The 25510-nt window shown below is 53.4% G+C and overlaps 1 protein-coding gene across 8 annotated transcripts in view; it reads left to right on the plus strand.

Annotated features, from left to right (window-relative positions):
- Positions 1-25510, plus strand: part of LOC105469739 (SH3 and multiple ankyrin repeat domains 2) — a 666868-nt gene that overhangs the window by 408175 nt on the left and 233183 nt on the right. For all 8 annotated transcript variants that reach the window (XM_011721220.2, XM_071074114.1, XM_011721226.2 and 5 more), the window contains one exon: positions 22358-22433. In XM_011721220.2, the coding sequence (XP_011719522.2) occupies positions 22358-22433 (76 nt within the window). The remainder of the gene's footprint in view (positions 1-22357; positions 22434-25510) is intronic.

The following is a 25510-nucleotide window of genomic DNA, read 5'->3' on the forward strand; positions in this document are numbered from 1 at the left end:
CATGTACGTGTGTGAAGATGTTTGTGTGCATGTATGTGAGCATGTGTGTAGATGTGTATGCACACGTGTGCATTTGTGCAGATGTGCTACATGAATGTGTGTGCATATGTTCACGTGTGTGTTCATGTGTGTCAGCACATGTATACCTCAAGAACACACAGCTGTCAGTCCCGCCTGACAGCTTGTCATTCCTGCATGTTTCTGGGTAATTAGAGACTGGTGTTGGGCCAAGAGCAGTGTAAACAACTCTTCCCTATCTCCAGTCCTCCCTTCCGGGACCTCTTAGAGCCTGCCTGCCATGGGGGTGTGATGGATGAGCGGATTTCAACTGAGACACTTTCCACACACCCTCGTGGGTTCTCCCCACGGTTCCCCGGGAGCTGGCGCTTTCTCCATCCCCACTTTTTCGCCAATGAAGGAGTCACAGAGCCGAGAGTGCCAGGGACATTCCTTCAGTCCCATCACCCATGGCATCAGCGAGTAGATTGACATGCAGGGGCTGTGGACGCCAGACCTCGGGGTCATTCTCTGTAGCCTCTGGAGGTGTCCCTGGGTCACATCCATTTTGTGATAACTCAGTTAGACGAGGTGATGACCCCTACATCAGAAATGACCATGGCACTCTGTACAGTACTTTATAAGTACGTGCGTGCAGGTAGTCGGTGTTTATGGGCATCTCCTGGGTGCCAGGCCCTGGGGATGCAGCGGCATCTAGGGGCAACGTGGACCGTGCCTGCTTGGAGCTGGTTCCAGCGGTCCAATGGTTCTGGCTCCGCCTTCCAGCAGGAGCTGTTCTTGTCTGCCTGCCTCTTCCTGATGCAGAAGCTGAATCTCAGGTTGAGGAACCTGCCCGGGCTCACCCACTGGGAAGGGACCAACCCTTTTGCTTCGAAGTTCAGCCCTCACCCACTTCTGGCCTTCCTAGTCAGCCTGATGTGGGGGATTTGAGGACTTCAGGGAAGGTGGAGCCTCTGCTGTGTGAAGCTACGAGCTCCTCATTTTCCTGGCAAGACAGGGTATCTCCAAGGACAGGAACCTTTAAGATTCCAGTGCAGTGGAGGATCTCGTGTGCTGCCATGTCAAATGCTGGAGTGCAGGGCTGTTGTGGAAACCCTTGCTATTTTTACCCCTGTCTCTGCAGCTTCTGCCTCCCACTGAAATCCCAGCGAGCAGCGGCAGCCCCCTGGGCCCCTGGTGTGCCAGGCAGGGCTATTTTTATGACCTTCCGATTTGCCCGTAGATCACATCAGACCACGGGCAGAAGGAAAAGGCTGCAGGACCCAGGATCCCACGTAGGTCGGGGTTCCGCACCCTTCCACTGCGTTGCGTGCGGGCAGGATTAGGGTTAGGTTCAACATCTGCCAGGCCACCCATGAGAGTGAAGCCCAGCTCCATCCTCATCCCCAGCAGCCCTCTGCGTGCCCACGCACACAGCACCATGACACGCATGTCCCCAGGAGTGCTGGGGCAGCAGGCATGGATAGCGGGTGGGCACAGCACTGGGTTCCAGCCCCAAGTCCACCCTTACCTGGCTGTGTGACTTTGAGCCAGTCACTAACCTTCTCCAGGTCCACTCTTCTCATCTTTGAACCTTTACAAAGCGTCTATTCCAACGTGGGTGGGCTGACGGGAATCAAAGGAGTGAGCTACACCGCAGACTATCCGGAAGCCCAGGCAGCGTTCACTGTGCCACGGCGAGCGTGTGGGTGACAGTACCTGACGTGCTCTTCACGTCGGCAGTGAATGTAAGAACGGGAACGAAGCTGATCTTCCTTGCATGCCTACTGTGTGCCGGGCACCCTTCTTTAATTCATTGTATTCTCATGACCCCGATTTCCATCTTGTGGATAATTCGTGATTCTCCCCAGCTGACACATCAAGATAACTGGAAACAGGCCCGAGCTCATAGCGCCAGTGACCGGCAAAGCTGGATTCAGTCCAGGCTGCCTCCCTGCCGCACACTCTGCCTCTCCAGGGGGATGAAAGACATCCATGGAGTATCCCCAACCCCTTCCAATCTGTTTGCTAACCCACTGAAAGCCTGCATCTCAGGAAGGTGAGGGCTTCTGTCCCTGGCCATGATGGACATTCAGGCCAGCAATTCAAAAAAAAAAACAAAAACAAAACAAAACAAAAAAAATGGAATGAGCTCCATCAAAAAGGGAGGCACACTCCCTCCCTTCCCTGCTGTGACATTCCTCTTCTCACAGGACGTACAAATTGGGAAGTGTTTGAAAGCCGAGAAGTCCTTGCAGCTATTTGGAAGGAGGCTCAGCCCCCAGCCCTGTGCCCTGATCCTGATCCAGGGTGGACTGCTGGCCATGACCCTGCAGATGGAATCGACAGCATGTCTGTGGATTTTTCCCCAAATCCCTCCTTGCCTCTTGTTGTCCCAAGCCCTGCTAAGGACCCACTGCCCAGAGGAAGGCACAGTGCATGCCCTCCACCTCCACTGAGGCGCAGTTCCTTCCCTCCAGCATTGGCTCAGGGCATCTGTGTAGCCAAAACGGGCTTGGCTGCCCGGCTGCCCCCTTCACAGAAAGCAGGGCTGTGAACTGCCAAGACCGAGGAAACACCAAGCCTTGCAAAATGATAAAGCAATTACTGGGGACGAGGACAGCAGCCGCCTCTAAGTGACACCTCCGGCCCGTCCTAATAGCCGGGTTGAATCACTGCCTCTCCCTACTAATGGCATGCGTAATTGCACTGGTTTTTCAGGCGTCCTTCACCCGTACTTATTTAGACTAGTGACTGATGCATTGCCATGGAAACCAGCACTAGGGAAAAAAAAAAGTCCCTGGTACGGTGGGAAGTGGAAGGACGCGGCTCCAGTCCGGGGCTTACAACTTGTGTCAAAGAAACGAATTTTCAGCTGATTGGGATGCTCAGTCCCCAGAAGTCAAATTCGTGAACTTCCTCATGGATGAAACATTCCCAGAGCCATCTTTCTTCTTCATCTGATTTTTGTTTTTTTTCTTTTCTTCTTCAATTCTGCCCCCAGAGGGCTGCAACTTTTTTTTTCCTGTTGAATTAACAGGCAGTAGTAGATGAGGCCGCCCCGCGGACTCGGTCTCCGCGGAGACCCCGAGGAGCAGCGGTCCCAGTGAGATGGTCACACCCAGGTTAGAAAGGATGGCCGAGAATTCAAGGTTCAAGAAGAAAGTTCATTTTGGAGGTATGCTGTGGGCTGGTGTGTGGAGCCTTTGTTCTTTAGGAGAGCCGCGGGGACGGGAGGACTGCTGGACTCGGGCAGTCCTGCTGGCGCTTGGTGAAACGGGGTGGCGATGGCTTTGCACTTCGTGTGTTTTAGAGGGACTGTGTCCTGCTTGCTGGGCGCCCCAAGGCTATTGTTTCCATCACGGCTTTCATCTGCTTCTGATTTAGAATGGAAATAAAGATAGCCTCAGATCATCCGGGAGGAGACAGGTTTCTCAGTTGCAGCCAGAATCCCAGGGGTCCTGTTTATATTCTCAAGAGTCGCTTTGAACGGCTGGTGGGTTTTTAAGACAAACTCGAACATCTCTTCCTAGTAAGCACTGCGGTTAACCTCAAAGGGCGGTCGGTTGCATGATGAGGTGCTGTGGCTACAGGCGTGGATTGTTCATTTTCTGGCGTGTTCTTTCCTAACCCGACAAACTGTATTGAAAGTCCCCACAAGGCTGGCCTGGGGCAACGTGCCTGCTCCCGAGTGCAGCCTGCCTTTCTCCAAAGGCAGCGTGGCTGGGTGGATTTCCGTTGTTGTTTTACCCAAGTGGATGGTGTGCTCCTTCGGCGTAGCAACGGTGGAGAGGGAGAAACACCCCGTGCATTTACAGGCTGCATAATCATAATGGTTTATATCAACTTCTCCAGTAGCTTCTCACCAACTGCTCCCTCTCGCCCACAAAGGCTGAGGAGAGCAGGAGCGGCCAGCCTGGGAGGGGTCCAGCGGGGGATGGGGGCCTCCGGGACCCGGTCCAGTGAGATGCGAGGCGCCTGCCACCGAGGTGCCTCCCTCGCAGATGTTGCTTTGCGGTTGAAGAGATCCATGTGAGCCATGAGCTGCCGAGACTATAGTGACCCCCGCCCAGTCTCCCCGCTGGTCTTCACCCGCCTGGCAACTCTGGGTTTTGTCAGTGACGTGTAGAATCTTTTGGGGGTACCCTGTGTTGGTGAATGGCGGGGAACGAGCCCTGAGCATCTGGCCCTGGCTTGTTAAGGTCATGGCCGGGGGCAGAGGGCAGGTAGTCTTTGTCCTCTGTTAGCACCAGTGGGGTCCACCTCATCCTCCCCAAGAAGGCACCCTGATGGAGACGGGTCCCCTTGACCACAAACTCCGGTTGGCCAAGGTCCTAGCGCCGAAACCCGAGCAATAAAGAAGCAGCTGTCTTCCCACACGATCAGGGCGGTTTCCTTGAGCTCAACAGGTCGTTTTTCTAGATGTCCTATTTCCAAAGCCTCAGCTGCTGGCATCCTTAAAAAAGATTATAAAGCTAAAAAGAATCCTCCCGCCCCCACCCATTCCTAGATTTAAATCCAGGCTCCGCTGCGTGCCCTTGGACATGGCCCCCTCCTGGGCCCTCTCTTGGGGGTAACGAGGCCTGGCCGGGAGCAGCGTTGAACACCTTCTGCCAGGAGATGCTCGGGGTGTTTGCTCCAAGAATGGTGGCTCTGATTATCATCGGCCTTCTCTGAGGTGCTCTGATTGGCCGGGGAAAGAGGCTGACCACAAAGAGGGCCCTAAGACAGGGTGTTCCGTGGGGTTAGACAGTGGGTGTTGGGAGGGGTAGGCATGGGGGGCAGGGTCGTAAGACAGGGTGTTCCGTGGGGTTAGACAATGGGTGTTGGGAGGGGCAGGCATGGGGGGCAGGACCCTAAGACAGGGTGTTCCGTGGGGTTAGACAGTGGGTGTTGGAGGGGTAGGCATGGGGGGCAAGGGTACACAGAGTGAGGCCCTTCCAGATGCCCTGTCCACAGCCAGAGGCAAGCTCTGCTCCCCTCTTGGCTCAGGCCGGATTAGCTCAGCCATGGACAAGTTTTTTGGAGTCTGGCCACAATACCCCACCTCTCCTCCCCACTGGTGACTCCAGCCCTGGGCTGCCAGGGCCAGGGGCATGTGGGTCACATTTGCCAGGCGTCCTGGACAGATAGAGGAGAGAGAGCCATTCTGGAAACAGAGCCTGCTTCAGCATGGACACTCCCAGCCGAGCTCATCAGCAAATGCAAATCAGGCACAGATTCATCCATTTACTCTAATTTCCATTTAAACTGTGAGTTTGGCTCGATGTATTGGTATACATGCTTCCACTGAGCTCCTGGGCTGATTTTTTTTAAACATTCTAATTACTATAGAGTAGAAACCAACTCAGTGACAGCCAACAGCTTTATTCATTTGTCCAGCCAATTTGGGAGGGTGGTAATTGGGAAGCATCACCAGAGACTGTATGTAGCCTCCCCTCTGATGGTGTCCCCAGCCTGGCTTGGCCCGAGAGCTGCAAGAAGTGCTAGTGTGGGCAAAAGAGAAGTCCACACTGCCCTCCCCATGGGCACCGGGTGCCCAGGGTGGGAGGCATCCACCAAGCTTGCAAAGCAGGTGAAGGAGCGCAGTGGTGGGAGGGCAGCAGGGCAGAGTTGGGCATCCTCCCTTCCGGGCCGAGTGACCCTGGGCAGAGCCCGTCCCATTCTCCAGTGAGGATCCTTCCGCCAAGAACCTAGGATTCCAGGCTTTTCGCACATTCCCGGATAATTCTCAAGAGTAGCATTGTAAACACTATTAATCTACAGGGCACCACTCACCTCTAAGATGTATTGTTTCAAAAATGTTATAGGTGGGGCTGGGTGTGGTGCCTCATGCCTGTAATCCCAGTGCTTTGGGAGGCTGAGGTGGGAGGATTGCCTGAGGCCAGGAGTTCAAGACCAGCCTGGGCAACATAGTGAAACCTCATCTCTACAGAAAGTAAAACAAACAAACAACAACAACAACAAAAGTGAAGTATGGTGGTGCACACCTATAGTCTCAGCTACTTGGGAGGCTGAGGCAGGAGGATTGCTTAAGCCCAGAAGTTCAAGGCTGCAGTGAGCTATGGTTGTACTGCTGTACTCTAGCCTGGGCAATAGAGCAAGACTCTGTCTCTTATAAAACAGAAATGCTACCGGTAAAACCAATCTTTTGCAAAAGAAAAAAAGGAAAGAAAAATGCCATAGGGAGGATGCAACCAGATGCCGTGGGTTGACCTAGACTCACAGAGCCGGGAGGACCTGGGTTTGGATCCCAGCTCTGATGTTCAGTAGCCAGGTGACCTTGGAAATGATCAGATCACACCTGATTTTCTTCCGGGTCGAGTCCTCTCATGGAGTCTCTTGTGTTTATTACTGCAGAAGTGTTAAGATATGAATCTAATCACCAGCTCCGTCACTTGCTGATTGTGTTATAGGGGACACTGTTTAACCTTCCTGTGCCTCAGTTTCCCCATCTGATAAGTGATTATTATAATGACGGTACCTGTCTCATAGGGCTGTTTGTGGTTAAAGAAGATAAGGCATGGCCTTGCAGTTAGGACCCTGCCTGGCTGGGAGAAACAGAAACCGTTGCCTAAACTCGCAGGGCTTTACTCGTCTCACCCAACAGAAGTCAGGGGCCAGGCCACAGGGGCCAGGTGGGCATAGCTGCGCCACAGTGATCTGGGCCTGTGACTCTTTCTCTCCTTCTCCTGCACGTCCTCAGCATGCTCTGGAGGCAGCATGGCTGTAGAGCCTCTTCCACATTCCAGTCAGGGAAGAGGGAAGGGCTGAAAAGCTGCAGGCTCTGGGGAGGTTTGGTTTGGGGAAAGGAGCCCCTCCTGGCAGGCGCCTGCTCCTGTCTCATTGGCCAGGACCTAGGCATTCCTGGAGGGAGGCTGGGAGAAGCGCTGAGCTTCCTGGGCCCTGGGGTAGAGGGAGGAGCTGCTGCTTGCAAATAGCTGTTGAGTGAGCCAAAGCAGTTTGTTGGAAGGAAGAAGGTGCTTAGCAGGGCCACAAGGCAGTGCCCAGAGCTTGGACACTGGCACAGATCGTTGGTGTGCACCTGAGCTTCTTCACCTGCACATTGGAGGCCAATGCTGCTAGCACTTGTCTTGTAGGGTTGCTGGGATCATTCAGAAGAGAGCGTGTTTTACACTTAAATGGTGTGTGTGGCACACAGCGAGGCATGACGGATGGTGGAAGAAGACAGATCAAGATCACATGGTGGCAGCAATGGACACCCAGCACTGTGACAGACACCCGGCGCTGTCATGGACACCCTACACTGTGACGGACACCCTTCGTGTGACGGACACCCAGCCCTGTGACAGCTCTGCCGTCTGGAGGCATCTCCCTCCCATTCTCTTCCTCAGACTCTTGGAGGCTGACATCTCACCCTGGCCTTCCGACCATCAGTGGAACACGCAGCTGAGCCCCGGCGTTGCTGGGTGCCCTCGGCCACCTTGTGAGCCTGCCCGTCTCCCCCTCGGCTCCGTACATGAAGCCGCTGCTATGTGGGCCTTGTCTGCTCCACGCCCAAGCCCCGCTGCTACAGGGGTTCTGTGAAAGCAGACACAGCTACACTTGGCAAAAAGACTGCTTCGTAAAGTGGCAAGTCAATACCGCAACCCGTGTTCTTAAGGTGCTTCAGTCATCTTGCAGTACAACCAACAATTTCCTGAGATGACTAAGAAAAGACCAACCGTGGCAGAAGCAGCCGGCTCTCCAAAGTGATTTCTGTTTATCGGAGGATGGAAACACAGCCCAGCATGCCAGCACCCGCTTCCTTGGCCCCTGGATTTGGAGTCCATAGATCTGGCCCTTGTGTGGTGTCGGAGTGCTGGGGACCCACTGGCATACGCCCGATAGGGTTGGTGCCTCCCCTCACCACACACACACCCATGCCCATGTTAAGGGAATTCAATGCACGTGGTTCTTTTGGCAAACGTCCCCCTGCGCCTCGCTGCTGGGGTCTTACCCAGGTGTGTAACACAAAGTTGTTCTTCCCAGCATCGGGCAAAGAGGAGGAGCAGGGCGGACGACACACGCCACGCACGTGTGCGTGCGGGAGGAACCACGATCCTCCAGGGAGCTGGGAACAAGTGGAACCATGGACTCGGGTGCAGCTTCCACTACTGGAAACCACTGTGATTCCAAGAAGGGGAGCCTGGCCCCCCGAGCTTGTGGTGCAGACCAGGAAAAGGGCTGTTGGTGCGGAGCTGGGTGCTTTTAGCCCAGCGAGGAACCATCGTGCTGGCGGCTCAGCCTGAGTAAGGGCCACACCCACCCATCGCAGGAGGAGTCTCCAGGAACTGAGCCCCACCCTAGGGCTCACTGTAAGTGGCAGAATCCGAATTGGAACTGAGTGTTGTCTGTATCTGGGAACAGTTAAATGCATTTCCTGGAAGCCGCTTCTCTGTCACCCTCGTAATTTCTGTCCTGTTGAAAGTTCTGAGCTCTGTTGCTGATGGGGAGGTAAACAATTTTCTGAGCACAGCCTGTCCAGCTGTGCTATCCGACAGGGATGGTCTCTTTGTGGTTATGGTGGCACAATAGTGACCCCCAGAGATGTTCACATCCTGATGTCCGGAAGCTCTGAATACATCAGCCTCGTGGTCACGTGGAGTGGAGGTCTGAGAGGGAACTCAGGTTGCTGTCAGCTGAGGGTTATCTGGGTGGGTTCAGTGTGACCCCAAGGGTCCTTAAACGTGGGAAAGGAGGCATAGAGCTGAGAGTCAGAGGGATGCAATGCAATGGGGGGAAGGACTCGCGCCACTTTTGCTGGCTTTGAAGGTGGAGGCAGTGGCCAGGATCCAAGGAGCACCACGGCCTCTGGAAGCCGGGTCGGGAAAGCAAGTGGATCCCCCGCGAGCCTCCAGCAGGAAGGAAGCCCCGTGGACACCCTAACTTCAGCCCAGCAGACCTGGTCAGACTTCCGGCCTGCAGCTCTGGAAGGGGAGACGTTTGTGTTGTTCGAGGCCACCGAGCCTGGTCGTCTGTGCCGGCAGCTGCAGGAGCCCAGGCCACCGCCCCCACGAGGTCCGTGTGCTGTGACGTCTGCCTGGGCATTCTGCACAGGGTCCTTATTTTCTCTTCCTCTCCCCTGCAAGGTCAGTCCCGGGAGCCCAGAAGGTGCTTGATGAGTGATCTGCAGCTGATTGAGCGAAGAAACGAGTGAGCCACGTCAGCTGGCGGCATTAGTGTGATACGTGTTGCTTTTCAAACGAAAGCTCTGTACCCTTCGGTTGAGTAACTCTCGGAGCCGGGGTCCCCGCCCTTCTGTCCCCCTCGTGGTGGGTCCCGTGCCCGACAGCTGGCCAGAGCAGAGACTGCGCCCCGGGAGTGGAGTCCTGGGCCTGGAGGCCGGCGGGCGCGCTGGCTCTAAGCTCCGTGCGCTCCCAGCATTCCTGCCTGCGGCACTCCTGCCTGTGTGTTTCTCTGCCTTGCAAGGAGCCCATCAGCATCTTTGGTTTTAAAAAAGAAAAGTTATTTCTGTCTTTCATCCCCATCAGTAATTTCTTCCCTCCTTGTGGTTCTGATCCCGCATTTGGCTCAGCAGCCTGGGCACAGCCTGAGCGGCGTCTGATTTAAAACCCGCGGAGACGGCAGGAGGCCGCGTGGGAGGGAAGCATTTGGGTGCAGTGCTGGGGGGATTCGGAGCCGGACAGCCTGGCCACGTTGCCACCCGGGTGACTCTGAGCCCTCTAAACAGTGGGAAGGATGCCGCCGCGCAGGGCCAGTGTGGCCAGAGCGGACTTGAGGCTGCACGTTGCAGGAGCTCAGCAATCACAACCAGGATGACGTGGACGTCCTGGGGACCCCCACCCCGCCCCAGAGCCCACTGCTGTGATTTTTGCCTCTTTGGGGTAAAGAGTCAAGAATGAGAGTTCAGAGAGGATGATGGATTTCTTTTTTTTTTTTTTTTTTTTGAGATGGAGTCTTGCTCTGTCACCCAGGCTGGAGTGCAGTGGCCGGATCTCGGCTCACTGCAAGCTCCGCCTCCCGGGTTCACGCCATTCTCCTGCCTCAGCCTCCCGAGTAGCTGGGACTACAGGCGCCCGCCACCTCGCCCGGCTAGTTTTTTGTATTTTTTAGTAGAGACGGGGTTTCACCGTGTTAGCCAGGAAGGTCTCGATCTCCTGACCTCATGATCCGCCCATCTCGGCCTCCCAAAGTGCTGGGATTACAGGCGTGAGCCACCGCGCCCGGCCAGGATGATGGATTTCAAGGGAGGGAAGAAGGGAAGATTCTCAGGGACTTCCCTTCACCCACTTACCTCTCTCTCCCTCCCTCTCTCTCTCTCTTTTTCAATCTCTGTCTTGGGTGAGACTGCAGACAAATCTTCAGAAAAAGGAAACAAACAAACAAACAAAAAAAAAACGTGAAGGAACCTGCAGCCCCAGTACCCTCCGTTTTCTGTGCTGCGGAACCCGTGACCACAGGGGTGTCCACTCACGCCCCCCCCCCGCCGAGGCTCTGTGAGTCCAAAGTCGGGCAGCTGGTCTGGGTTCTCTGGGTTCTCTGTCCAGGCTATCACAGGGCTCCCGTGGAGGGATCTGAGGCCTGTGCTCTTGGCCGCAGGCTGGGGGAGGAGTCTGCCTCTGGGCACATTCAGGTTGTGGGCAGGATTTCGCTCCCTGCGTCTGTGGGACTGGCCTTGCCAGCTCTTCTGGTCTCTCCGACTTCCCCTTCTGCCACCCACCAGAGACAAGTACTTGCTTTCAAAGGACTCATAAGATGAGATTAGTTTGGTCCTACCTGATGATCCCCCTTTCGCCATCAACCCTGACATTACTGTGGGGGTGATGCCAGGGGGCAAAGGTCGAGGGGGGCATAGTCAGTTCTGCCTCCCTCGCCGGCCTTATGTGCTCCAGCACAGTCTGCATTCAGCCAGGTGTCTACAGCCCTCCTTGGGTTTGAAGCTTCCCTCCTGCCCCATTCCATGGCCGAGAGGGGGTGGTGGGACAGTCTCCTACAATCCTCTCCGCAGGCCAAAGGTCGTGTGCAGCGGTTGCTTGCCCTTGACTTCAGAGCCTGGTCACTTGTCATGCGGCAGCTCTTAAGGCATTGTGAAGAGGGAGCCAGGCCCGCCTCGGGGGACGGCATAGCCCCCAGGTGTGGGGACAGCCAGTAGGGGTCAAGGTCCTGCCTTCCCACGGCCATCGAGGAGGCGGACGGCAGCCCTAGAATCGCGTTCATCTCAGAGCAGGGGTTTTCAGTGCAAAGGCGGTGGTGGTTTTTGATCTGGAAGAGCGCCTACAAAACCTCTTCAGCTGCCCCACCCTTTCCTGGCCTCTGAATGTCAAGTCCAGCAGCCAGGGACTCTCAGTATCCTTCCTCCTTTACTTCTCTGCGGGAACCGTTCTTACCACCTGTGCCCCTCCGTCCCTGAAAGTGTAGACTCAGCTCTGAGGGCTTCCCTCTGGCCCGCCCCACTGGCAACCTAAGGCCTGCGGCTGGCTCTTCTCTCGTCTCTCCCCAGCCTCTGCCCTCAGCCGTCACGTGGACTCGCTCGCCAGGGCTCCCCCAAGTCTCTCCCCCAACCCCAAATCTCATGATACTTGCGTGCCTTTGCCAGCTGTCTCTGCCACGGCCGCGTGCTCCAGCAGCCCAACACTGAGTGCGTGTGCTAAGCCTTCCCTTAACTACGCTCTACCTCAGTGTCTGCGTTTGTGAAATGGGCGTCCTGTAGAATTTTTCTATGGCTTGTCCTGAGCATTTTCCCATGGGATGTCAGGATGGCTGTGGTCACCGAGTGGGCTCTGTCAATCTGTAGCTAACATACGACATTTCCCCATCTCTGCTGGGACTTCCTCCTCCTTCCTCAGCCAGGTCAGACCTGACCTCAGCCTTCGGGAGCTCCCTATTCCCAGCAGGGGCCTTGGCAATAGCCACCATTAGCTAAGGTCCTTCCATGTGGCAGAGAACACAGTAAAGTAACCTTCCCAGGCTCCTGGGTCCATGTTCATGTGTGTTCAGGGCTTTAGCTGATGTGACTCAGCTCTCTGCAGTCACCTTCTGAACTGTCCTGTTCAGAATTCGCCTGCATCAGAATTCTTCGTGTGTGTTTTGTTTTGTTTTGTTTTGAGACAGGTTCTCACTCTGCCAGCCAGGCTGTGGTGCAGTGATGTGATCTCAGCTCACTGTAGCCTCAAACTCCCAAGCTCAAGCGATCCTCACACCTCAGCTTCCCAAGTAACTGGATTTATAGGCACATGCCACCATGCTGAGCTAATTTGTGTATTTTTTGTAGAGATGGTGTTTTGCCATGTTGGTCAGGCTGGTCTTGAACTCCTAGCCTCAAGCCATCTGCCCACCTTGGCCTCCCAAATTGCTAGGATTATAGGCATGAGCCACCATGCCCTACCCTTCTTGTGTATTTTAAAACCTGCCCTGGAGGTCAGCAAGGGGTCTACGCATCAGAAAGCCTTTCAGTCCCCTCTTCAGAACACATGGTGTCATCTTCCCACTCTCCCGTGGCATCTGTGCTTATCGTCAATTTACAAAAGTAAATTTGGGACGTAGTACTGGGGGAAAAGCATGAAAAAGCTCAGTGTATTATCATCTGGGACACTTCAGAGGGCTTGGAGGAGCGGCTCCCAGCAAAGGTGGACGATCCAAGGCCGCCTGACCCGGAAGTGCTCTGTGGTCATTTGAAGTCAGCCTTAAGGTCCTTGGCCACATCTTGGGGCCTCACTGTCTTTGTCGTGGACACAGGAGACATCTGACCCCTGCATGTTCAGTGCCCTCTGTCTGGTCATTGTCACTGCCCTTTGACAAAAAGTAACCCAGAAATGTCTGCGATGCGTGGCTCTCGTGGTGGGGGAGTGAGGGGAATGATTGGAAATGTGGAGGGGACGTTACTTGGTTGTCATGGTGAATACCAATGTTTAGAGATTGGAGCAAGGATACCCAAAGCCCTGCAGTGTCCAGGGCCATCCATTGGGAGAAATGGGCCACCAAGCCAGGACCTGAGATGACGTCTTGGGTGACAACAGGTTCCACCCAGCATGACAGACAGACTGAAAGATGGCACTCTTCCGGTTGCAAGAAATACAAGGCTTACCTGATCTGGGTTGCATGAAGAAATGGACCTTGGTCTAAGGGTGCCAGGGCTTTTCCTGGTTGTCGAGGGCAGAAGGCACAGCCCTGCCTCCTGAGGCCCTGGAAGCACATGGGTCCCTCCACTGGTGCTGTGTGGTGACAGCCTCATTGCCCCAGCTATGATGTCCTCAGTGCATACCGGGAGCAGACTGTCCACGTCTACTCCAGATTCCCAGGGGAGGTTCTGATGATTGGCCTGGCCTGGCACAGGCGCCATCTCATGGCCCAGCCCTCTGTAACCAGGGCGTGGGGTGAGGTGGTACAGAGGTGGTCAGGGAGCAGGGCTTCCTCTCTGCAGAGGGCAGGGGGATGTTTTCAGAGAGGCTTGTAGACCAGAACACCCAAGCTGGGTTCCTGGACAGACAACAGTAGCCAACATGACTCGATGGCTTCCCTAGGCCAGATGCTGGGGAAAGGATTTATTTAGAAGTGTTCATTCATCTTGTCCTCACCGCAGCCCTGTAAACTCTGCTCTTGGCCCAGGGCACAGTTGAGAAAACTGAGGCTTGGAGGGAGGTTGTTTGCTGCCTGGGGTTGTGTAGCTAGCAAGAGATTTAAGCTCGAGCTTGTCTCGTCTAAAGATGGACTGTTGTGTATCCTTCCTGTCTCTGTCTGTCCACGTGTGTCTCACGAGCAGAGGGGACCATTACCCATGGAATGTGGCTGGAGTGTAAAGAGGTTAGCGTGCTCACAGGACCCTGTCCTCACCTCTCACTTTCTCTCTTTTTTTTTTTGAGATTGAGTTTCACTTTGTCGCCCAGGCTGAAGTGCAGTGGCACGATCTTGGCTCACTGCAACCTCTGTCTCCCGGGTTCAGGCAATTCTCCTGCCTCAGCCTCCCAAGTAGCTTGAGATTACAGGTGCCCACCACCACACCCAGCTAAATTTTGTATTTTTAGTAGAGATGGGCTTTTGCCATGTTGGCCAGGCTGGTCTTGAACTCCTGACCTCAGGTGATCCGCCCATCTCGGCCTCCCAAAGTGCTAGGATTACAGGCATGAGCCACCACACCTGCCCCACCTTCTATCTCTTAGTTCCATAACCCATCTCCTCCCAACCCATCCAGAAGATTAGCTTTTGGCCTTTCAGTGTCTTAGTAAATTTCTTTGAGAAAATTCCTCTTATTTCGTTTTCCAGAAACAGTCAGAGCCCAGGATCAGAGGCCATTGGAATCTCCCCAGATGCCCTGTCTTGGCTTCCTTGCCAAGCTGTATGGCATCCTCTTTCCAGTGGCTCTGCGTAAAGGGCTATTTTAAATGCTGACAGTCTGAAGCTTGTCATGCAATCTGTCACTGCCTCTCGTGAGTCCCAAAAGGTATATGAAATGGGATTTCTAGGTTTGGCCTTTTTTTTTTTTTCCTTTCAGTGTAGATTTTTCTAGGCCATACTCAGATAACAGCTTTCAGGCCCTGCATGCTCAAATGCTGCGTGTGTGAGATGCCTGGACCGATGGCCCTCTCCTGGGACATGGGGTGAGTCGCCTTACACCCAGAGGGATGTGTCAGGTTGACAAGTTCAAGAGCCTAAGGAATGTTTAGTCCCCACCGACCCACTTCACAGCTGAGAAGCAGAAGGCCCAGAGGGGCAAAGTGAGGAGTTCACAGCCAGCCACTGCCCCAGCCAGGGCTGTGTCCCCTGCCTCAGCAGTCCAGATCATCCAGCATCCTGTGCTCTATCTCCAACTTGCCACGCTCAGACCCAAGGAGATGGCGTGGCCAACGTGGAATGGGAGCAAAGGGTCCAAGGGTGTGTGACTTTTACCCATTCGCTCACTTTCTCCAGAGTTACTGAGTGCCCGCTATGCACCAGGCTGTGTTGTAGGATCCGGAGAGCTAGCATTGCGGTGAAATGTGAGCCGGGAAAGGAAAGTTCCAGGCAGAATTAAGCATGCACAAAGGCCCTGAGGCGTGAATGAGCTTGACCTATTCAAGAGACAAAGAGGAGGCTAACTTGGCTGAGGGGACCGGGGAGGGGAAGAGCGGTGGGAGATGAGCCAGGGAGCAGGCAGGGCCATGTGGCGTCTGGCTTGTGCCATAGAAGGCAGCTTGAACATGACTCTGGTTGTGTTGGGAAGCCGTTGGAAAATGTTAAGCGGCAGAGTTGAAAATCACCTGATTTACGTTTTTCAAAAGCTCATTCTGTTGGCTCTGTAGTGTGTGAATCAGTGAAGGGGAGGGGCAAGTGTGGAAGCAGGGAGATGGGAGGCTACTGCAACAGTCCGGGTGCAAGATCATGGTGGTTCAGACTAGAGTGGTAGTAACTGCTGGCCTCCATGTGTGTGGAGCACTACAAACATCGCTGAGCCCCTGCTATATGATGCACTGATCCCAGTGCTGACCAGGAGGAAGTCCTGGTTGGAAACTTGGTTTTGACGTCAAGAAGTTTCTCCACGGTTAAGGAAGCAGACAAATCAATACTTCCCTCTTGGATGGTTGGGTTCTCTGCCTCCTTTATCACAGGCAGAGGGATCTCCTCTGAGACACATAAAGTGCATGCTGCGATGCCATATTCTGGCCATGCTTAATGGGATCCATTTCTGTTGTCTAGTAGGTTGTTTTCTCCTTTTCTTCTAGGAAGTACAGCCATTCTCTCCGAGGAGGCTAAACTCAGCCTTTGCCTTGATTTTGTCTGATCTTCCCTCCTGTACTTGCTAGGACGATTTTGGTTGCTGGTGACAGAAATCCATCTCTGCCTAGAATGTACTGGCCCACAGGACTGAGAGGGCTATGGAGGTGTGTTTCAGTCAGCTTGGCCTACATGAAGCTGCAGTAACAAGCATTCCCCTTGGCAGGTCTGAGTGCAGCAGCGTTGACAGCTCATTGATCACAACCAGTTACAGATTTTGTTTGTTCCTTCTCCATTCTCAGTGCTTCACCTGACTAGCCTTCAAAAATAAAAAGTAAAAAATCCCCCAATCTCTGTGGTTTGGAACAACAAAGGTTTCTTTCTCTTTCATGCCTTGTGCCCATCATACATCAACAGGTGGTGACTTGGGGACCCAGACCGATAGAACCACCAGCTTCTCAAATATTTTGGTCGCCATGCCCAAGGGCAAAAAGACAATGCTGGTGGGTGGGGTCTTGCATTTGGAATTAAAGTCTCCAGCCAGGAAATAACATAAGTCACTTCCTCTCAAAATTCACTGGCCGAAATTAATTTCAAGGGCTTACTCAACCACAGGAGAGCCAAGAAGATAGTGTCTGACCACATACACCCTGGTGGAAAGCCAGAAGTATTTGATTAGTAGCCTCAGTGACCACCACAAGCCACAATCCAGGGACTCCTGGCATCAAGGTCTTTTAGGCCTATCTCTCCCTGCCCCAGACCTTGAACTTGGTTCTGCCTTCTACTGTGATCCGGCTTCATCGCCGTACTCCCTCCCTCCCTGTGCTTTGAATGGTGGCCATAGCCCGTGTCCTTCCATCACATCTCTAAAAGGAAGCCAAGATCACCTTCCTCAGCAGTCAGACTACAGAACATCTCAGAAAAAGGCCACTTGGCCTTGCGTGGGCCATGGGTCACTTACTGCTAATGACAGGGCCTAGGAGAGTCCAGCAGGATCCCTAGACCACACGCACATGTACACCCCTGTGCACCGGGTGGATTTGTTGGCCTTCTGAGGGGCAGCCTCACCAGGACCTTCCCATGGTGAAGGGAAGCGGCTGTGTCCCCAGGGAAGCTATGTGGCCATGGCAGTTTCTTAGCCACGTGGTACAGCAACGCAACTATTAAATGCATTACTGCATCATTCCTAGCTCTTTCCATTGTAAACAACAGAAAGCCAATTTTTTAAATACCACCAAGGATATGCATTTGGTTTGTACAAGTGAAAAGCCGGGCATGGCTGTGTCCAGGGTTTCCACCTATGTCTCTAGGACAGTCGCCCATCTCTCTGGGTCTCTCTGTCTCTGTTCCTGCCCTCCCTCTTCCCCCAGCCCTGTGTCATCCTGCACGTGGGCATCCCCCTCAGGCGGCTGGCCTCCCTCTGTGTCCTGAGGCGTGGGAACCCCAGCAGCAGGAGTAGGATGGCATTGTCTCCACTGGGGTCCCAGGCCCCTACCCTGATCCCATCAGTCACTGGGATCAAAGGGACATTGCGGCCAGGCTCCCATGGCAACTGCAGGAGCCCAGGGCTGGGCGGTTGGGTGGCGAGGAGCAGGGTGCCCTCACCTGACCACATGGCTGGAACTGAGAAAGGACTGGCCCCACAGAAGATAGGGAGGATGTGGCCAGCAGGGTGAGCAGGTGCACGTGCAGCCGAAGGTGCGGTCAGCTCTGAGGCAGCATTGACCGCAGGCCCCGGCACCTGGGAAGCTGGCCTCTCAGCAGCAGGGAACAGCCAGCATCCTTTGTTGTCATTGGCGCACAGGGAGGCTGGTGTGGCCCCTGACCTCCTGCTCCTCCCGTCGTCTGTCTCAGGGTGTTTTATTTGTGACCCACGTTTTCACCGGTGAGATCCAGGGAGCCTTGGGAAGGGGCAGCCCTTTCCAAGAGGCAAGGCCCAGCAGCCCCTGCCTCTCAGCGCAGCGCACAGCAAGTCCCAGGGGGCCAAACCTGGACAAGCCATGAGGTGTGCAACTATAACACTGGGGACAGGGTCCCAAGGGCCGTCTAGCCCACCCCGCTCTTTCCAGGTGAGAAACCGAGGCTGCTGAGAGCACGTCCACAGGACGTGGCAGAGTCAAGAAGGCCACCTGGATTTACGCGGGTCACTCATTAGATGCTGCCTCCCAGGAATCCCGTATGGGCGCTACCCCTGGAGGCTGCACTACAATGGGCTCTGCTACTTCCTGGCTGGGGGACCTGAGGCAACTCACTCAAACTCTCTGAGCCTCCCCCTCCTCACCCGTAAACCAGACACAGCAACATCAGACAGGTGAAGCACAGACACCTAGAATACGTGTGGGCCCTGGTGAGTGGATCACCAGCTGTGGCCGTTGGTTGCTGTCAGCACTGGTTGTGGAGGCACAAATCTGGGGTCAGAGACCCACACTGCTGCTCACGGACTCCGTGACCTTGAGAGGTCACCTTGGGAGGCAGAAGTTTCTAAACGAATGTATGACCATGACAGCATTAGTTAACATCACATAGCACTTTCAACATGCCACACGCCATTCTAGTGCCTTACACGTATTGACTCCTCAATCCTTCCCCTTCGAGGAGGGGCTGTTACTAGCATCATCCTTTTAAAGATGACATGATGAGGACTTGCAGCCAGTAAGTGGCAGAGCTGGGCTCTGAATCGAGCCAGCCTGGCCTCGGAGCCCACATCCCTCATCACTGCACTCTGCTACTTCTGTAAGCCAGGGACAGGAAATCTGCTTACTTTGGGATATTGTGTGAGGACCAAGTAAGGGTAAAGACTTACTTTTAATGAAATGAGAGAATTTAGCAGAGCATTCCACACTTGACAGTAAATAAATATGTCTTCTGCTGCAGTGATGATGATAATGATTACAGTGGTAATGACGATGATGATGATGGTGAAGAGGATGATTGTGGTGGTCATTGTGGTTGATGATGGTGGTGATGACGGTAGTGATGATGATGGTGGTGAAGAAGATGATGGTGCTGATGATGGTGATGGGGGTCATGATGATGATTAGTGGTAATGATGATATGATGTTGGTGGTGATGGTATTGGTGATGGTGTTGGTGATGACGGTGAAGAACATGGTGGTGATGATGTTGGTGATGATGGTGAAGAAGATGGTGGTAATGATGTTGGTGATGATGGTGAAGAAGACGGTAGTGGTAGTAATGGTTATGATGATGATAGGGATGATGATGATGGTGGTGATGATGGCAGTAATTATGATGGTGATGATGTTGGTGATGATGGTGGAGATGATGATGGTCGTAATGGTGGTGGTGATGGTGGTCGTGATGATGGATGGGGGTTATGGTGGTGATGATGGTGGTGATGGTGGTGATGGTGGTGATGATGGATGGGGGTAATTGTGGTGATGGTGGTGATGCTGGTGATAATGGTGGTGGTGATGGATGGGGGTAATGGTAGTGATGATGGATGGTGGTGATGATGATGATGGGAGTAGTGATAGTGGTGACAGTGATGATAATCTTGTCTCTTAGGATCCCTTTCCTGTCCCTTAGGGCCATATCCCAGAGCCCAAGTGTAACTGTCTCTGGGAACCAGGAGACAGGGAAGGCCTGTGTGGTGGGATTCTTGTATGAAGCAGTCAGAGGTAATGTCCTTTTAAGGACTCCTTTTTCTGGCCGGGCGCGGTGGCTCACGCCTGTAATCCTAACATTTTGGGAGGCCAAGGCAGGCAGATTACGAGGTCAGGAGATCAAGACCATCCTGGCTAACACAGTGAAACCCCATCTCTACTAAAAATACAAAAAAATTAGCCGGGCGTGGTGGCAGGAGCCTGTAGTCCCAGCTACTCGGGAGGCTGAGGCAGGAGAATAGCATGAACCTGGGAGGCAGAGCTTGCAGTGAGCCGAGATTGCGCCACTGCACTCCAGCCTGGGCAACAGAGTGAGACTCCATCTCAAAAAAAAAAAAAAAAAAACAGTTCCTTTTTCTTACAATTTTGATAACAGAGGGGAATTTACTGTTCTTGATATCCTTACTGAGCCAAATGTAAAACTTGGTGAATGTTTTGTTAGTCTACACCCTTCTTCTCTTTGTTTCAAGTTTTGTTGGTCCATGAAACTCCAGTCTGGGACACACTGGCTATCTTACCTAGCTTAGAAATGGTTCCTTTACTGAAATAGTCTTTTCTCCTGGTAAACACACACACACACGTACACACACATGCGTGTACAGTACACACACACGCATGCATGCACACAGACGTGCACACGCACACATTCCACTACACATTCTCCTCTCTGCTTCTGGCTCCTGGCCTCTGATCTCAGCCAGGATCCTGCACCAATCAGCTGGTAGTGCCCAGCAGTTCCCTAGACAACCAGCGCGGAGCTGCCACGTGGGGGTATAAGGAGCAGAGGCAATTAGCAGTAATAATAACAATTAGCAGCCAGTCCTGGAGGCCCTTCATTGGCATTGTGAGCTATTCTGCTTAAACCCATGGAAAGGTTCAAGTCTCACTTGTCCCTGCACGTGCATGGCCCAACATAAATGTCACAGGGATTGCCTGACCGTGTGCTCCTACCTCACGGTTACCCACATGCTGGGCCCGTCATCCAGCCTGTGGAGCCTCAGCACCCTGGGACTCCTCCTTCACCCCATCCCTGGGATCCTGAGCACAAAAAGCAGAGCCTGAGGTTCTGCCCTGCTGAATTCTTCCAATCCCTGCACACAGGGCACGGGCCTGGCTGCCAGGCAGACTTCATAAATGATGATTGGAGTTGGACCTGTGCAAGATGCTGGATGCCAGGGAAGAGGAGGACACAGGTGTCCTCCTGCACCTGGGCATATTTGTTGCAGATGCCAAGCACTGGGGAGGTGTGTGCAGCTTAGCTGGACCAGTGCGGGCTTGGTGAGGGCCCTGTGCACTCTGACCAATCTGATGGTGTATATTGTGTTTTTATCTGGTAATTGTGCAATGCATCTTTTTGGTAGTACTAGCAGGGCTCCCATGGCCCTGAGCAAGGCTTTGAGGAGTGGCATTCAACGGAGTGAGGGCAGAGAGTGTCCCTGGCTGCACTGGAGGTGCTGCAGAGCGGAGTGTGCCCCCACTCCCTGGGTGGTCATGGTAGTTAAACTGTTGAATACTCAAGCGACACTTTATAGCAGGGCCTGGTACACAGTCAGTGCTCAATAAATGTCAGTGATGATGATGGAGATGGTGATGATGTGGCTGTTCGGGGAATCTTGTGTTTTGTAGGAGCTTCAGGTGTTTGTGGGGAGCAGTGTGGAAGGGGTGGAGACAGCTGGGAGCTTCCAGGTGGAGGACCCGTCTGTCCTGCACAGGCAGGGCACTGCTAAGGCAGCGTTAGCCGCTGCATCAAATTAATCCAAGGTTGCAGCCTAATGTGGTAGAAATGCAACACTTGCTTACGTAAGGGTCCAGGGCACAGAGACCCAGCTGTTGACCCCAGGGTCTCAGAGGCCTGAGCGTTGAGCCGGCAGAAGCAGGAAGAGAGAGTCGGGAGAGAACACTGGCTTCTAAAAAGCCTAAGCTTGGAAGGGACCCTTCCCACCCTGCTTGTGCTCACATCTCAGTGGTGAGAACTAGTCACGTGGCCACATCTGGGTGCAAGGGAGGCTGGGAAATGGAGTCCTGGGCTCAACACCTGCCTCCTTTCCTGCCCCCAAGGGCAACACCACACCACTGGAAAAGGGAAAGGGTTCTTGGAACGTGTGCTTTTGGTGAACAGCTGGCTGCCTCTGGGCACATGAAAGGTGTGGAGACCTTTCTCAATTCCCTCACTTTACTTTTGAACTGCAAATGTGCATTTTGGGGTTTGAGCAGAAAAAAAATGCTTTCATCTCAGAATTTGGGATTGAGGAGGCTAACAACAGAGAAGGTTGTTTACAGAGTTTAAGTGAAACTTTGGGCCATTTTCCTGAAGTCAGTTGCATAATTTCTTTGGATGTTTTGCAAGGTTTAGGTAGGAGATCGTGCAGGAAATCCTGTTTGGGAGGAAAGTAAACAGGAACTCGTGAGCTGCTATGTTTTATGTCTTTTTGTTGTGGGTTTGTTTTTTTTTTTTCTCCCTCTGACGCTGAACTATCCATTAAATCTAATTACTCCGCTCATATCATTTCCCATGAAATTTATGTCTCAATCTGCTGAGTAAGGGGAACAAGCAGAGGACTTAATTAGAAATGTTAATCATGTGGGTTTGGTGCTTTTTTTTTTTTCAGGAGAGAGGAACTATAATCAGGAAAATGACAATAAATGTTCTTTCTTTCCTGAAAGGCAGTTGTCTGCAGGTTTTCAGTTTTGCTGGAAGGCTCACCACGGCAGAATGCTGTTCTAGTGGATTCCATGAGCTGAGTGGGCTGCCCTGTCGTGGCCTGAGCTGGCCTGGCCCTCTCGTCTTCACAGGCTGCTTCCTCCTGCCTCCTCTGGGAGATGAGGCCTGTGGGACTCTGCGTCCCTTAGGGAGTGGTGCTCCTGACTCCTCAGTGGTCAGCACTGGGGTGCACATGCATTCCCCAAGTTTCTCAAAGTCGGTCCCCGGAACCAGGCCTCATTTTCCTCCAGACTCTTCCCCAGGACAGGGCATCTCACATTTTGGGAGTTGGTGAGAGGGCCCACCAGCCTTGTGTGCTGTGGGTTCAGAGTTCGGGGACCATGACTTTTCTGAATGGTGTTTCTCTTCCCTCTCTGTACAGAAACCCGTGCTGACCGCAGCAAGAAGCTTTTCAGGCACTACACCGTGGGCTCCTATGACAGCTTCGACACTTCCAGGTAAGACGCGCTGCTTTCTCTTCCAGGACCCTCTGGTCAAAGCTGTTCGTCTAGGGCCGGGCGCGGTGGCTCAAGCCTGTAATCCCAGCACTTTGGGAGGCCGAGACGGGCGGATCACAAGGTCAGGAGATCGAGACCATCCTGGCTAACACGGTGAAACCCCGTCTCTACTAAAAAATACAAAAAACTAGCCGGGCGAGGTGGCGGGCGCCTGTGGTCCCAGCTACTCGGGAGGCTGAGGCAGGAGAATGGCGTAAACCCGGGAGGCGGAGCTTGCAGTGAGCTGAGATCCGGCCACTGCACTGCAGCCTGGGCGACAGAGCCAGACTCAGTCTCAAAAAAAAAAAAAAAAAAAAAAAACTGTTCGTCTGTGCTGCAGACACGCTGGACCACCTTACGTGCAGCTTTCAGGCCCCTCGTGTCTGCCTCCTGCTGTATGTTACCAGGCTAGGACTGTGGAAGCCACCGTCTCCCGGAGCCCCTGTCTGAGAGGTGTACTTGGTGCCACCTTCGGTTTGTGTCCAGCCAGAGCACACCTGTGTGGTGGTCCCAGGGAGAGGGCCGGCTGGCATTGTTTTCGCGAAAGCACGCAAATGTCAAGGATGAAGGCAGTGGGCCACAGGAGCCTCAAGGCAGTACCGGGGTAGTGGCATCCCCCAGGGGAGTATTTCGGATGCCTCAGGTCTGGGTTTGTGCCTCCTCTGCGGTCCTCAGGTTCTCATCCATTCCTGCCACTTCTGCTTAGGTGGAATGGCTGTGAGGGAAGGAGGCAGGCATGCCGCCAGTCAGCCAGATCTTCTAAGCACAGCAGGTTTGGGTCCGTCTGATGTGTGGAAAGAGTCCTGCCTCTTTGACAACGTGACTGCCGCAGGCACATGGTTGGATTTTTCTGCAGAAACCACACCTGTGTGGCACCAGCTGTGGGGACGTCCTTGGGTCTCTGTGCCCCTCTGCCTGCAGGGGAGGTTGAGGCTGGGGGGTGTCCTGGCCCCGAGTGTGGGAAAAGACCCCTCCATGTGGGAAGCCCCAGATAGAGGGTGCTTACTGGATGTTGAAGCTCAACAGGTGCCAGCGTGTGAGGTAGAAAAGAGAAGGAGGTGCAGATGCAGGCCCCGGGGACGTGAGGGTCCTACGCCCAGCCCTGCTGGCTGAGGAGCCTCTTCTCAGAAGCTGACCACACCTGTCTCCTCCAGAGGTGGGAGGGTCCTACCCTGAATTCTTCCCCAACCTCAAGGACATCTGTGATGAGCAGCCCAGACCCCTGCCCTCGACTCTTACCTGCCTGTGGAGGGATCCAGCTGGGTTGGCTGATTGGTTTGTTTTTGTTTGTCTGTTTTGATTGAGGTAAAATGTATGTAACCTAAAACTTACAATTTAAAGTGTACAATAAGGTAGCAGTTAGTACGTTTACAGTATTACGCAACCATCACCACTATCTGCTTCCAAAACATTTTGTCACCCATTAGCAGTCACTCCCACTCCCATTGCCCCTCCCCAGCCCCTAGCACCCACCCACCTGCTTCTGTCTCCGGGCTCTGCCTGCCTCGGTGCTGTGCATAGATGGAATCAGCTGCTACATGATCTTTCATGTCTGGCCTCTTCCACGCTGCATCATGTTTTCAAAGTCCATCCACATGGTGGCATGCATCAGTACTTCATTCCTTCCCTGCCCCCAATTTTTTCTTATTGTGGTAAAATACATGTAATATAAAGTTTCCTATTACGACCATTTGTTAGGGAATCACTAGTTTGGTGGTATTAAGAACATTCACGGCTTTGTGTAGCCAACACCACCATCCAGCTCCAGAGCTCTTTTGTCTTGCAAAGTTGAAACTCTGTCTGCATTAATGCAAACTCCCCACTCCACCTCCCTCAGACTCCAGCCCCCCACCTGTTTACTTTCTGTCTCTATGAATTTGATGACTCTAGGAACCTCAGATGAGTGGAATCCTGACATATTCATCTTTCTGTGACTGGCTTCTTTCACTGAGCATAATGTCTTCAAGGTTCATTCTTGTTGTAGCATGTCTGGATTTTCTTCCCTTTTTTAGGGTTGAATAATGTTTCATTGTATGGACGGACCACATTTTGCTCATCCCTTCATCTGTCAGTGAGCACAGGTTGTTTTCACCTTTTGGCTGTCGTGAATGGTATTGATTGCTGTTGATATTTGCATGCAAGTATGTGCATGTACTTAGGAGCGGAATTGCTCGTTGGACTCAGTGATAATGCTGACCTGTCCCAGCCACTTCTCTCGTAAATGAGGTGTGCTATGAAAGGAATGCTACAGCCAGGAGAGGAGCCGGTACCCCTCCAGGGAATGTCACAGACTTTCCAGGTCTTGCTACACTTGCCCACTTTTTTATGTTGAAGCCCAGGTGTGATCCATGGCCTGGTCACAAACACAGCCCTAAAAGGCAGCTCAGGGGCTGACCCCAGTTTCTCCTGATGAGCCTTTATTTGGGACAGATGAATCATTTCTGCAGCAGTAGCCTGTGGAAGTGGACCCTGGGCAGGTGGTCATAGTCAGTGGGCCTATCACACTGTAATAGGATCTGTGATAGCAAGCAGAGTCTGCACAATGGTCCCTAGTGCCTGAGGCTCCCCATAGAGGAGCAGAGGAAGGACCTGCCTGGGAAGAGAGACATCTGTGGGCCAAGCTGCCTGGGGTCACGTAGCAAAGGTGTGATACATGGCCAACAGCAGGGCCAGAAAGCACCAGGGACATGGGCTGGAGTTCAGCCAAAAGAAGACTTGCAGAACTATTGTGGCTGTTCAGGCTGCCTCAGGAGGTAGTGAGCTCCCCATACTGGAAGGAGCCAAGCAGGGCTGGGGATTCTCTTGCCAGAATGTCACAGAAGATTGGACTGGATGACCTCCAAGATCCCCACCAACTCTGCATCCCTGTTTTGGTGTCCAGACAAGGACTTTTGTTTTACATGTGTACTGAACACCTGCTCTGCCAGGTCCTGGGACCTCACCTCAGAGAGGAGGAACATACAGACCACACTGGGGTCAACTGGTAGCTTAAGCAAATGGTGAAAAGCTTCAGCCTTGACCAGAGTTAGGAGTCAGCT

This window comes from Macaca nemestrina, chromosome 12 (assembly GCF_043159975.1).
Source record: "Macaca nemestrina isolate mMacNem1 chromosome 12, mMacNem.hap1, whole genome shotgun sequence".
NCBI classification, from domain to species: Eukaryota; Metazoa; Chordata; class Mammalia; order Primates; family Cercopithecidae; genus Macaca; species Macaca nemestrina.